The 14408-nt window shown below is 38.8% G+C and overlaps 1 protein-coding gene across 3 annotated transcripts in view; it reads right to left on the bottom strand.

The window, feature by feature from the left end:
• The window catches only part of GRHL2 (grainyhead like transcription factor 2), a 148261-nt gene that overhangs the window by 61562 nt on the left and 72291 nt on the right, over positions 1-14408 (bottom strand). For all 3 annotated transcript variants that reach the window (XM_032778504.2, XM_032778505.2, XM_032778506.2), the window contains exons 4-7: positions 12902-13292; positions 8734-8789; positions 5742-5898; positions 2871-2982 (exon numbers count right to left, since the gene is read on the bottom strand). In XM_032778504.2, the coding sequence (XP_032634395.1) occupies positions 2871-2982; positions 5742-5898; positions 8734-8789; positions 12902-13292 (716 nt within the window). The remainder of the gene's footprint in view (positions 1-2870; positions 2983-5741; positions 5899-8733; positions 8790-12901; positions 13293-14408) is intronic.

Genomic DNA, 14408 nt, shown 5'->3' with positions numbered 1-14408 from the left:
TTTAAAGAAGCAGGCTTTGGAAAGAGCCTATAACAGTGTTGGGTGAAAGATCATCCCTTGGTCAGTGAATCTTCTTTTTTTAAAAAATGAAGAACCTGCCTTGAACAATATCAGAGGAGGCTTATTAGAAACATGGAATTTTTTCACATTAGTCATACTATGGTTGCTTGCCCTAACCTGCTGCTGAATGAAAACATCTGAGCAATACAGAGAGGAGGCACAATTTGGGAGTAAGTCGAACCTTGTAAGAATACCACTCAAGAAAACAAGGCCAGCAAATAAACTGAAATATTGATTAATTTCCTTGAAACCAAATAGTGAATTTCTCAGAGACAGCATTCAGCTGCACTATTATTAGAAGCCTTATTTTCCCAGGACCAAACATGACACAAAGCTGGGAGGTATTGCCAATACAGAGAGGGACCGGGATATCCTACAAGAAGATCTGGATGACCTTGTAAACTGAAATAATAGTAATAGGATGAAATTTAAAAGTGAAAAGTGCAAGGTCATGCATTTAGGGATTAATAACAAGAATTTTTATTATAAACTGAGGATGCATCAGTTGGAAGTAACAGAAGAGGAGAAGGAACTCGGAATATTGGTTGATCGCAGGATAACTATGAGCCACCAATGTGATATGGCCCTGAAAAAAGCTAATGTGGTCTTGGGATGCATTAGGCGAGATATTTCCAGTAGAGATAAGGAGGTGTTAGTACCGTTATACAAGGCACTGGTGAGACCTCATCAGGAATATTGTGTGCAGTTCTGGTCTTCCATGTTTAAGAAGGATGAATTCAAACTGGAACGGGTACAGAGAAGGGCTACTAGGATGATCTGAGGAATGGAAAACCTGTCTTATGGAAGGAGACTCAAAGAGCTTGACTTGTTTAGCCTAACCAAAAGAAGGCTGAGGGGAGATATGATTGCTCTCTAAAATATATCAGAGGATAAATACCAGGAGGAGAGGAATTATTTAAGACCAGTACCAATGTGGACTCAAGAACAAATGGATATAAACTGGCATCAGGAAGTTTAGACTTTGAAATTAGACAAGGTTTCTAACCATCAGAGGATGAAGTTCTGGAATAGCCTTCCAAGGGAGCAGTGGAGGCAGAAGACATATCTGGCTTCAAGACTAAGCTGATAAATTTATGGAAGGGGATGGTATGAAGAACAGCCTAATTTTGGCAATTAATTGATCTTTGACTACTAGTGTAAATACGCCCAATGGCCTGGTGATGAGACACTAGATAGGGTGGGATCTGAGTTACTACAGAGAATTCTTTCCTGGTGTCTTACTGGAGAGTCTTGCCCACATGCTCAGGGTTTAGCTGATCACCATATTGGGTCCGGAAGGAATTTTCCTCCAAGACGGATTGGCAGAGCCCTGGTGGGGTTTTGCCTTCCTCTGCAGAGTGGGACGGGTCACGTTTCTGGATATTCTCTGCACCTTGAAGTCTTTAAACCACAAGTTGAGGACTTCAACAGCTCAGACATAGGTCAGGGATTTGCTACAGGAGTGGGTGGATGAGATTCTGTGGCCTGCGTTGTGCAAGAGGTCAGACTAGAAGATCATAATGGTCCCTTCTGACCTTAAAATCTATGATTCCATGAGTTTGGACGCTATTAGATGATTACTCACAATTTCTGGAATTTCTTCTGACTAAAACAACACCCCGCCCACCAATCACTATTATTTAATACATTGAACATTCAGCTGTTGACTGCAGTGTAGATATTATAAAAATAATTGATAAAGCTACTTATTTTAAAAATTAATGTCAAGAAATAAAAAGAAGAAAGCTTTTAAAAGGCAATCTTTACAGGCTAATTATGAGTCTTCATTAGTGTTCTAATTAAAGATTAAAGATTAATGAAAAAGGCATACACAGATGCTCTGATTCAGCAAAGCACCTAAGCATGTGCTCAAGTCCCAGTGACTTCAATAGGACTTAAGCACATGCTTAACTTTAAGCATGTGAGTAACCCCATCCTTTTTCAACAAAGCACTTAAGCATATATTTAAGCTTAGGCATTTGTCTACATGGGAAAGTTTCACCAGTGACACCAGTATAGTTATACTGGTATAGTTAAATCACTGTAGTTATACTGGTGGAACTCCTCAAGGGGGCATTCCTATTCCAGAATAAGCATGGCTTTTTTTTTTTTTTTTTTTTTGGTGGCTTAGTTTAAACAGCTTACAAGGAAACATAAATTAAATCAGGAAAGACATTCTTATACTGGCATAAGACTGTCCACACAGGAGGTTACATCCATATAACTAGAGTGGCTTAAATTCAACCTATTCTTATACCAGTATAACTTTCCCCATAGACAAGACCTAAAAGAGCTATCTAGAAACAGAGGGAGAGCTTAGACATTCAAATTAAAAAAGTGCTTGGGACATTCCATGAGTTTAGGCTTTCAAAGTTCCCAAACTATGGTCCTTTCTGTCTAGAAGAGTTTTCCCCATGTAGAGGAGTTGGAGTGCATGGGGCATAGGTTTCCTATCAATGAAGAAGTTGTGGATATGATATTCTCTGAGTCCCACATGACAGCACAGCTCTTTCACTGGTTCTCTTTCCCTCAGTCCAATCCTCAATGGGGCTCAGCAGTTGCTAACAGTTGTGTCACAAAGCTTTTACCTGTAATCACTAGGTAGTCCAGGTGTTAAAAAGTTCCACCACCTATGGTAATTTTGTACAGTATTTGCAAAGCTGTTCACGTATAAATTGCATCTACCTTTGACAGAGTTGATTTTTCCCTCTTTGAATGTTCTATTCCCTCACATAATAACAAACTGTGCTTCTCCACATTTCAATATGGAGTATGGAGGAGAATATAAATTCATAGAACTACTCACTTACCAATGTCAAGGACCCTCTGTTTAGCTGTGTGCTGCCGAGAATGCCAGTATTTCCAATACTTCAGCTGTTCCTCTCGGTTTTTATCTTCACTGAATACAACCATGACCACACTCTACAGAAAAGGGAAGTGGAGATTACATTACTGGCAGTACCTCACGTTTAATTAATTCTCAGATGCCCAAGTACTAGAAACTCCCATCTGCCTCCAATACTACTAGAAAATCTGTCCTTGAAGGGAATACCATTCAGTGTTTTGTATTCTTGCCCTACATGTGTGATGCATTTAATATTTGAGTGCAATAGAAAGGTAATTTAAACATAAAGGAGGGACAATGATGATGCTTATTCTGGAGTTTGAATAAAATGTGACTGAATATTTATATTTAAGAGGGCTGTGTTTCATAGTGCTAAAAGTGATGATCTCAAAAGCAAAAACATCCCAGATTCTAATTCTGACTGAGATACCTGGAATAAGTCATGTGGACTCATTGGGCCTTTAGAAGATTATATAAAAGTAGAAATGATATGCTCTGTATGATAGGAGCTCTTCTGGGTAAAAGAAACATACACAAAAAGTTCCTATAATGCTGCTAAGGGGGGGGAGGTGGCAGGTGCAGCAGGATTGGGGACAGCACTGCAGGAAAATCAGAAGTGCAGCAGGAAATATCATTCTGAATGTTCTTGTTTGATTTTAAAAAATATATAGCCACAAATTGATTTAACACAGCTCAAAATACACTCTAACAAAACATAGTATTTTAGTGCCTGCAACAGTCAACAATTCTGACAAATTACAGCCTGTGATGTTTAATGTTTGAGCTACTTTCAAACACGTGTTTTCATATGTTATGAGCAGCAATCATTAAAAAAGTGTTTTTGTCTGCATTTGTGGATATACCACTTTATATATCTCTTAGTCCAGTGGTCCCCAAACTTTTCAGACTAGCACCCCCTCTTACCCCATCCATGACCCCTACCAGGAGCCAGGGCTGACAGCAGAGCCATGGCTCCCGGGAGCGGGAGGAGAGGTGAGGGCATGGACAGAGGCAAGGGGGCTGAGGCTGAGGCACAGCTGGGGGTGGGTCTGCCTAGAGTCAATGCAGGAGCTGCAGCCAGGGGTCAGGGCTGGGGACAGGGATGGAGAAGAGCTGGGAGTGGAGTGGGGCTGGGTAGCGCTCCCTCTCTGCGCCCGAACGTTCCTACACACACACACCAGAGTGGGGCATGCCCTCCAGTTTGGGGATCACTGCCTTAGTCCCCAGCACCCATCCTATGGTCAGAAGTCTTGCATATATTTTTATGTTTACCACAATGCTATATGGGTTTTTTTTACTGAGCCTCATTTGAGTTTTCATTTCAAGTCCTGGATTCATTTTGCTCTAATTATGTGATACCAAAAACCAAACCAAACCAAATTGTAACTTCACTTTACATCTTAACACGAGTCATAAAAGCTCAGGAAAAAATTGCCTATTTGAGCACATTTAAAAAAATTTCTCTTTGCAGTCACAAAGGCTGCATGCCAAGGTAGGCTGAAATTATGGAAAACAAAAAATAGCCCCTTCAGTGTGCTCTTTTTGTTCTCAGATGAAGAAGCTTTTCCCAATCTCCACACAAATTTCCCATAAATAAGTTCTCACCTTGAATCACCAAACTGTTTAAAAAATTGCTGCTTCTGTATGTAAAGCCTCTCAAAACTATGTGTGAGATAAAGAGCACAACTGATGGTGTTCCCTTGGACCTGATCCAGTGCAATGACATCGCTGAATAGCCTCTCACTAACTGCAATTGACTTTGCATCAGGCATTTGTTCTGGAATTACATTCACATTTTCGCTCTTCTAGCAGGGTTTGAGAGTTGTCCCCAAACTGTCTCAGAAGGGGTTATGTCATAAATCTGGTAACCCCTTTAAGAGATCTAATCATCTAAGAGCCTCAATAAACAGATTTATTTCATCTTGCTTTAATCCTCCACTGTGTCTCTGACACACAGCAAGAAAAACATGTTGAGAATGAAATTGGACTACAATGGCTACAGCTTTCTCAAACTAGTAGTGTTTCATCTGCTTCACATACTCACTGCACTTTGAGTTTCAGGGGCAGTGCCATTCTCAAGGCAGCAGGTTCATTTTGAGGCTCATTTTTCATTTCAAGCCTAACAGGTGATCACTGGTTAATCTGAAACATTATCAGATAAGCCCAGTGTGCTCACCACAGTTTGATTGTCACAACTCTGCTTCAGAAGCTGAGAACTGAGATGAAGCCGTAAGTCTGATTTCCAAGGTGGGACTCTCCATAAAGGTTGTGTTCTTCTTGAATATAAAACAGCTCACATACCCCACTCTTGTTTTGACTGGTAAAACAGATTATTAGTAAATTAATGGCCCAATCCTGCAAGCTCCTAATGCTCTCAAATTCCCATGACTTGAATGGGAGCTGGGAGAGCTCACTCAGCACCTCCCAGGTTTGGGCCACGAGGACTCAAGCAGGTGCTTAACATTGGATGTCAGTGCAACTTAAGCATGTGCTTAAAGTTAAGCAGAGGAATAAGTGCTTTTCTGAATCAGGCCCATGAATGGTTCCACTGAAGTTAATGGGAGTACTCATGCTTAAAGTTAAACACATGCTTAAGTGGCTTGCTGAATCACGGCCTTAGACAGATACATACGCAACTGGGCAGCTCATGAGGTGGGACTGAAAAAGGACTAAAAAACATACAGCTGGTATCCATAGCTGATAACTTTTCCCCATATTTCTATTGGTGTTGTAGTTAAGTGTTTCTGCCGTTCCCATAAGAAAAATAAAACAAGCCATGAGCAACCCCCTGAACGTGTCAGCAGAACTCTGTTCTGTCTAGCATAGGCTGCCGTACCCTGACTTTGCTGATGGGATGTCGGAAACACTTGTTGTCACCCGTCTCGCTCAGAGTAATGGCATAAAACTGTCCTTTGTTCAAATAGGTCATCGGTCCTTCCCCTTGCTTTTGACGCAGAGATTTGGTAGCTTCTAAAGTATACTGAAAAGTGCTGCTGTAAGAGAGAGAGAGAGAGAGAGAGACAGAGATCAAACAATCTCCATGACTTTTCCTTTTCTTTTTTTCCTTATTTATTTATATATTTCATATGCATACAGACGGTATTGGAATAAAATTAATAAGAAACTGAATAGCAATAATGATGGGAAAAGGTCAAAATATGTAAAAATAGAGACAATAATTAAAATTATCTTCCTTTAAATCCATCAAATCTGGAATTCATTAAGAATAGACTAGCTAGATTGTAAGCCTCTTTGGGCAGGGACTGTCTCTTTAGTTTCTCTGTACATAACTATGGGACTCTACATACACCCCAATGATGAGGGTGCTGACTGGCAGGTGGGAATAGATCTTGGTTCACTGCTAGTAAGGGGAGCTAAGCTGCCACCATGAACATCTGAACCTGCAGCTGGCATGGCAAGAAGAGTTCAGTGAGAGGAACACAGAAGCTGCTGAGACAGTGTGCGAGAGGAACAGGACTCCTGACTACTGTACAAGGAGATGGAAAAGGGGAACGGCAGAGTGGGGTTAATTTTTTTTTTTTAAAAATTAGAATCTAATTTTTACAGGTATCTTTAGAAATGAATCCAACAGTGCAGAATACCTAGATTTCACTGGTAGTGCAATTGATGAATAATACAATTAGAAAAAACAACAGACAAGATATTAGTGATGTTATCGTACAGGAATTAGGATTTTGGAAGAGGAGATGTTCCATAAGAGAAACTGCACCTTCATCTGTGCTGCACATTTGTGAAGAAGTTTGAGAATCTCTGTCCTATAGACTCTTTCCCTAAACACACTTTTCACAGAACATTGTCTATGGGCACCCTACCATGCTGTATTGCAATAATTTAGTATATTCATCCCCATCAGACTATAGTGAAACTTGCTGAATAAATGTTTCCCTTCAAAATACTTTTACAGACACCATAATGGAATGAGTCACTTATAGGATATTGCCACAAGTTAAGGAAAATAATAGGTTCTCAAATGTCTGAATTAACAAAGCATTTAAGCACTGCTGAATCAGGGCCAAAAGCAAGAACATGCTAAATCAAAAGGTTAAGGTGTCCTTGAATTTCTAGTCTAAACCAAATGTACTCTGATGTCATGCCATTGCCTATGGCAATATGAAAAGGAAATAAGGAAAAGACCAAAACACTGTTTTTCTTATTTTTAGTCACTAAATAAAAAATAACAACTAAAATTTAGTAATAACAAGCACTTGTTTTCAAATCTCACCCAAAAAGATGAAAAAAACCAAAACCCTTCCATTGCATCTTTCCTCCATCTGCTTCAAGAGTGTTCAGAAACTTTTAGTTTCGATATAGTTTAGCAGTAATTTTTATAATTTGAAATGAAGGCTAAATTTTAAAGGTGTTCCTAATTACATCACTCTACTCTAAAATCTATTCTGTTTTAATGTTAAAAAGAAAAAAGTTTGGGTTTTTTGTGCTAAATTTTGCATTGTTTTGAAAAGACTACTGAATGTATTGTATATATTTTGTTTATGCTAGAAGGGTATTTTAAACACAGAAGGCCAGATTTTCACTGACATTAAGGCTCCTTGACATCAGTCAGTGTATAAAGGAATCTGAAATGGAGTTTAATGTGAATCAAAATCAGACCCAGAAAGTGCCACAGTACAACTGACTAACAGTCTATGGGCCTTAGTTTGTTCTCCTGTGTATGACAGTTTCCTACTCTGGATGTTTCAGGTGTTAAAAAAAACCAAATACAAGATATACTGCACCTGGCCAATTGTGTAATACCTGTACTATACCGTAGTGGAAATTTCTTCCAGATTCCAATTGGCAATCAGTTTATGCCCTAAAGCATGAGCATTGCTACCACTTGTCATTTTTACCCTAGCAAATGTAACTGCAGTTATTATTCAGAAAACTTTCTAAGCCTGTTTTGAATCTCATCAACTGTCTGATCTAAAAGCCCTTTGAAATCAATGGGAATCTTTCAATCTACTTCTGTGGGTCTTAGACCAAGGCTTAAGTTACGTTGATGTTATTTATCTGAAGCATTCATTTCTGTACATACAGGGTACGGAACACTTAGCAGAATGCTATATAATTCACAGAGGGGAGGCATTTCCTTTCTGAATGGTAAATTATCATCTGAAGTTGCCCTTGGCTCTTATGCTAAAGTTTTTCACTTTCACAGAAATGCTGACAATACAAACACTCCTGGATTATGTTTCAAAAATAACCAACACAGGAAATGGAAACTCTGCTGCACTGATGCTGCAGATATACTCCTGTCTAAGGTCTCAGTTCTGAACCTATTGAAAGAGATTGGGCCTTAAAAAAGCTATACTATGAAAAAAAAGTCCCATGCATGAGGGCCCCAATCCAGGAAAAATCTTAAGCATATGTCTAACTTTAAGCATATGAATAGTCTCACTGATATAAATTGAACTACTCATGTGCTTAAAGTTAAGTACATGTTTAAGTGTCTACACTGCACTGGGTCGATGGGAAAAACTCTCCTGTTGACTTACCTTATGCTTCTTGTTCTGATGGAGCACCGGAGTCAACAGGAGAGCGATCAGCAGTTAATTTTCCAGGTCTTCACTAGACCTGCTAAATCGACCCCCGGTGGATTGATCGCCACAACGTTGATTCACGGTAAGTGTCGACGTGCCATCAGTGAAGACACACACACTAGTCAGATTTTAAAGCCAACGTGCAGAGCAATGGAGGAAAGCAGCAGCAGTTGCGCTCCCAGGCTGGTGGCAAAGTGGGGTTCTCCATACTATATTTTAATATGAGGCCAATCAGCTCCATCTATTCCCCATTGTCTTTCAGTAACTTACCTTGCTGTTTGTTCATAAATGTATTCCTCAGCCCCTACTGATGCACTGCGGTACTTCTGAAAGTTATACGAAAACAAACAAACAAAAAAAAACAGACAATGAATTATTGGATACAAAGAAAATTAAAATTACTGACAAGATCATATTAAAACTTTTCTAGTTAGGTAACCCTTATAATAAACTATCAGGTAGTTAAGACTCAAAATGCCTATTAGCCTGAGTAGTCCCTATGTGGTTTCACTTCTAGAGTTGACATAAAGAAATTATTTGCACCGAGTGTTTGGATTTTGTCAGTCTAACTAGCTCATTATAACCATATCAGTAAAGTGGCAGGCATTTGTGTTCTGCTTGCCCTGACATTATCACACGTTTAAAAGAAACCTGTAATAACATGTATCACTCACAATTGCAAGCATGTCCCAAGCTGCAAATTAAATGAAAGCTTTTACGGTGTCTGTGTTTTTAAAGAGGGTTTATGTGAATCTATTTCTAATTGTTCTCCACAACCCACGCACTGAGGCTCATAAAAAATTTGTATTATTGTATCATCTCATTTGGATGGGAGTGGGGACACAGGCTAAGGAAGTATTCTGCATGTAATACAGGATCATGTTAGAAAGATAGATTCATTTGACAAAATGAAAGCAGAGCTATAAAAAAGTATAGATGAAAAATGTGAAATATATTGCATCAAGAGGCTGAATTATGAAAACGATGTCCACTGCATAGATTGAATAAAGAACTATACACTACATTATAAAGCAGAGGAAAATTATAGTGTGTGAGAGCCTTGCTTTTTCTTCTTTTTAGTTTACCTTTTGTGGCCTTTTGTTTCTAAAGTCTCTCTGATGGATCATTAGGTAATATCTCATGGATTATTAATGATTACTATTGCTATTTTGTCACCACTCAAGGTTAATTACACATTGATGTGCCATGATAAAAATGCTCTGTAATAAAAAGACTTGAAGCCTGTTTAAGAGATACCAGTTTATTACAGAGTTTTTTTACCATGGCATAGCAGTGGTTAACATAAGAACATAAGAACGGCCGTACCGGGTCAGACCAAAGGTCCATCTAGCCCAGTATCTGTCTACCGACAGTGGCCAATGCCAGGTGCCTCAGAGGGAGTGAAGCTAACAGGTAAGGATTCAAGTGATCTCTCTCCTCTGCATGCCATCTCCATCCTTTGATGACTAGAGGCTGGGACATCATTCTTTACCCCGGTTCTGCTAATACGCATTTTATGACTTAGCCACCATGAATTTTATTCCAGTTCCCTTTTAAACAGCTTTATAGTCCCACCTTCACAACCCTCACTAAGGAGTTCCACGAAGTTGACTGTGCGCTGTGTGAAGAAGAATCTCCTTTATTTTTCTAAACCTGCTGCTTATTAATTTCATTTGGTGGACCCCTAGTTTTGTATTATGGAATAAGTAAATAGACTTTTCCTACCGACTTTCTCCCAGATCACTCATGATTTTATATACCTCTATCATATCCCCCCTTAGTTTCCTCTTTTCCAAGCTGAAGAGGCCTAGCCTCTTTAATCTTTCCTCGTATGGGACCCTCTCCAACCCCCTAATCATTTTAGTTGCCCTTTTCTGAACCTTTTCTGGTGCTAGAATATCTTTTTTGAGATGAGGAGACCACATCTGTATACAGTATTCGAGATGTGGGTGTACCATGGATTTATATATGGGCAATAATATATTCTCAGTCTTATTCTCTGTCCCCTTTTTAATGATTCCTAACAACCTGTTTGCTTTTTTGACCGTTGTAAATTTGCAGTTGACTGGTCTTATTTTTATATCATTTTATGTGATATTTTCATGTATGGCTTGGTGCAGTGATGCCAAGAATGTCTCCAGAGGATAAACAACTTTAAAATATTGATCCTTGTTTTTGTTAGATCAATACAACTAGTTTATATTACTTAGTATGTAATTAAGCTATTTTATTAAATTCATCTGAGACACAATTTAAAATCTGATCAGTTATTTAAATCCATATTAAAATCAAGCAACAATCACATAGAAGATATTACCACTTTTATAATATTATGAAAAAAATCATGATCATAGTACTGTAATTCACATAATTCTCTTGTATTCTGCCTTGGTTGATTAAAAGAATATACATCAAGATGACTTTTCTAAAAGGCATCTTGCACTTTTATAACAAATGTATGTGCATAGGGCAACGAAATGTGGGGAGGCAGTATTGTTGGTGGAAAAATTACTTTTTATAAACTTACACTTCACACCTGAGACAATAGGTCTAAAGCCCTGCAACTCATTCACACACATAGCTCTTACTCACATGAATATTCACGTTGATTTAAAAGAGATTGTTCACATGAATAAGAGAGCTGGACTGGGCCCATCCTGCACATATTTTCAAAAATAAGAGTCATAACTCATATAACTAATCTTATTGAATGCACTGAGAATATTTACGTGTGTGAAGTTGCTTATGTGCAGGAACGTTGCTAGGCTTGAGCCATGTTTGTAAGTTACAGTAGACAGTGCGAAATACCTAATTTTAAATTGGTAATATAAATGACAAAGTATATTTAAAAAAAACGTGATAAAATATTACTGATGTCACTGAGGTATTAGCAAATATATGTATTTGCTCTTTTTTTCCAGTTTGTTAATTTTGTCCATTTGACAGCACTTTATAGGATGGATTCACTGTTCTGTGAAAGTTCAGATGCATCTCCAACTGCATGTACTGGCATGATAGGATCAGTGTCATGAACTACCCTGGGGAAAGCCTATCTGTACACTACTCCCCAGCTCCTACAATAGGGTATTTACCAGTCTCCTAGCATAAGGGTTGAAGCTCCCAGTTTAGTCTAAACTGATTTTTAAAGGCACAATAGATTTCCTCATTATGTCACCACAGAGAAAATTCAGGTTGTATAGGTGACCTAAATATGCATTTCCATACCTTAACATATTTGTATTTCTTTTAAGTTTAATTTTAATTCTGAATTTCCTGGGTTTGAATACTTGTTTTGGAGATAATTACATTCCTGTAATCTTTTTTTCCTTAATGAGTCATACATACTCTCAACCTTAACTCCATCTTAATGTAGTTTTTGTCTGGGAGCTTCCTTGTTTTTCTTTTTAATTATTGATAATTTCACACATTAACAGGAATCAGGAAACCAAAAGAGGATGTTACTATGTGATTTGAAGATATGTAGTATCACCCTTAAATTATTTTTAAAATTTTAACTTCTAGGGTCAGGCACTCTAGAGCAGCACAAAGCAACCAGAGAATACTGACCAGTTACACTGAATTTGCAGTTGCTTTGCATTGCCAGAGCAGTGCATAGCAGCCAGAGCACATACCAGTTCTTCCCTCCCTCCTGTCCTCAACATTCCTCTGTACAAACACCCTCTCACATAGCCCATCTTTCCCCTACCTTTTGACCTCTACATTCCCTTGCACCCTCCTAATACCACCCATTTCTCCCTTTTGCCCTTCTTGATAAGCAGATCTGGTGCAGTGGGTAGCTTTTGAAATGAACTATTTAGGATTAATGGTAATTTTTTTGCCATTACTTTTCACAACTAAAAAATGTATCCCTTAACAGAGATTGATGCATAAACTCTTCCCCTTAAGAGATGCTCATGAACAATTATCCACTTTCGAAATGGCTGCCATCTCCTATTGTTCTGAATAGGACTGAAGCTACAGCCTGCTAATAAAGTTAACTTGCCCTCTTTCAAAATAAGCCACCCCTACACCCTTTATTCTCAGTGGGACTCAGGCCACATGATGCCTGAGTCCCACTGTATTAAAATACCCATCACCTCTCATTGTTTCCAATAGGTAAGAAGCCAAACTACCCTCTAGGATGATGGTTTTCCCTTATGCTGTCAGAAGGCAAAGAAGAGCACTGTGAGGACCAGCTGAAATTACTAAAGATGGTCACGGTCATTCACCTGCTCCTCTGTTGTGGAGAGAGCTAAAATATCCTGCTTGTGTTATTTATTAATTATTAATTATTATTATTATTATTATTGTAGTAGTAACTACGAATACCAGTCAAGGACCAAGCCCCCACTGTGCTCGGTGCTGTACAACAGAGAGTCACACTGTATGATTCTTTTTAATGAGTTCCAAGATACTAGTTCATAAATGAAAAACTTACTTCTGTTCCCCCATCTTTGAAAGTGTCACTGTAAGTACTATCAGGAGTACTACGCTGGTCATCTTTGAGATAGTTTGTATGGGAGGCAATGTTGGGCACTTCATACTGAGTCTGTTCGAAAATAACTCCCCGGTGCTCCTCAGTTTCACCCCTAACATAATGCACTTGCGGGGCCATAAAAACTGGTGTGAACTCTTCTGCCTTTACCACAGTAACTCCAGTCACCGAGATTGGCGTTGGGCTCCCAGATACATTTGTGCTGTATTCCCTTTTGGAAGACTCCAGATGTTCTTGGTTTAATGAGAGATTAACTGGTACTGTCTTCAGGACTTGAACTCTGTTCTCTCCTCCACTCAAATTACTCTGAGCTTCATTAGTACCAAGACAATTTCTGTGAAACAAACAAAGGCCTGTGAATTGTCCTAATAGAAACTGGCATCAAATTACCTCGTTTAGGGAGTAAGCTGATTGCCACAGAAGTCAGGAAGAAAATACAACCTCAGTGCAAAACTTTCTTCATGTATTGAGGACCAGGAGAGGTTATCTTCCTCTGAAACATCAGGTATTGGCCACTGCAGGAATTAGAATGCAGGACCCAGTGATCAAATGGTCTGATCTACTATGACAAATCCTATGTGACCTATTTTTCATTCTCCTTAGACTACTATTTGGATACATATTTAATAGATCAATACAAAAGCCCATTGGCCAAAATAAACATCAAGGGGTTTACATGAAATAATATATTTAACTGACAGTAGAACAATTTTCATGTGGTATAGAGAGAGTGAATTGTCAATAATGAGATTAATATTTTGCTATCTGCCCTTTCAGACAGCCACGGAGTGGTGACCATGTTTGCTGATATAATTCCTGAAGGAGTACTTCCAGGAATCCCACAACAGAGCAGAACAGTAATTGTTGTGGGTGCACTGTAGTTTTCAGCAGCATCGCCCTATCTCTAACTGAAGGTGCCCTTGAAAACCCATGTCATGTGCAGTTGTCACACACGTGAAATGGTTAATTCATAAAGCTTTCAGCTTTCAACAGCTGCTAAGGGTTTTGTTCTCATTTTCAATAACTAATGAGAGTTGCTCTGATGAGAAAATGGCTGCCATCTTGGCTTTCCGTTGGATGGATGTTTTGCCAATCCTGCTGTGGAATTTCTCTGGAGCCAGAAGGAAGTGGAACTCTCTCTCCAGATGCAGACTGGAGAAGTTTCAGGTTATGTCTTCATTGTAAAAAATGCAGCTTTTTGTGCATCAAGATAGCTAGTTTTATGTAAATCATAGTGGAGACAAGGCATTGTTAGTTTTTACCTCAATGTAACTAGCTGAGGCAAACCCCACTTTGGGGCATAGCTATGACCTTGACTAACTAAGGTAAAAGTTACCTGTGTCTTCTCTCCACTAGGATTTTACACTGAGATAGCTAACTCAATGTACAACCAATTTTTTTTTTTTTTGCAATGAAGACATAGCCTCACTCTCCTGCTCGTGAGTTCCAA

The sequence above is a fragment of the Chelonoidis abingdonii genome, chromosome 2 (genome assembly GCF_003597395.2).
Source record: "Chelonoidis abingdonii isolate Lonesome George chromosome 2, CheloAbing_2.0, whole genome shotgun sequence".
Lineage (NCBI taxonomy): Eukaryota > Metazoa > Chordata > Testudines > Testudinidae > Chelonoidis > Chelonoidis abingdonii.
The sequence above is the reverse complement of the archived record's forward strand: the minus strand, read 5'-3'. Positions and strand labels throughout refer to the sequence as shown.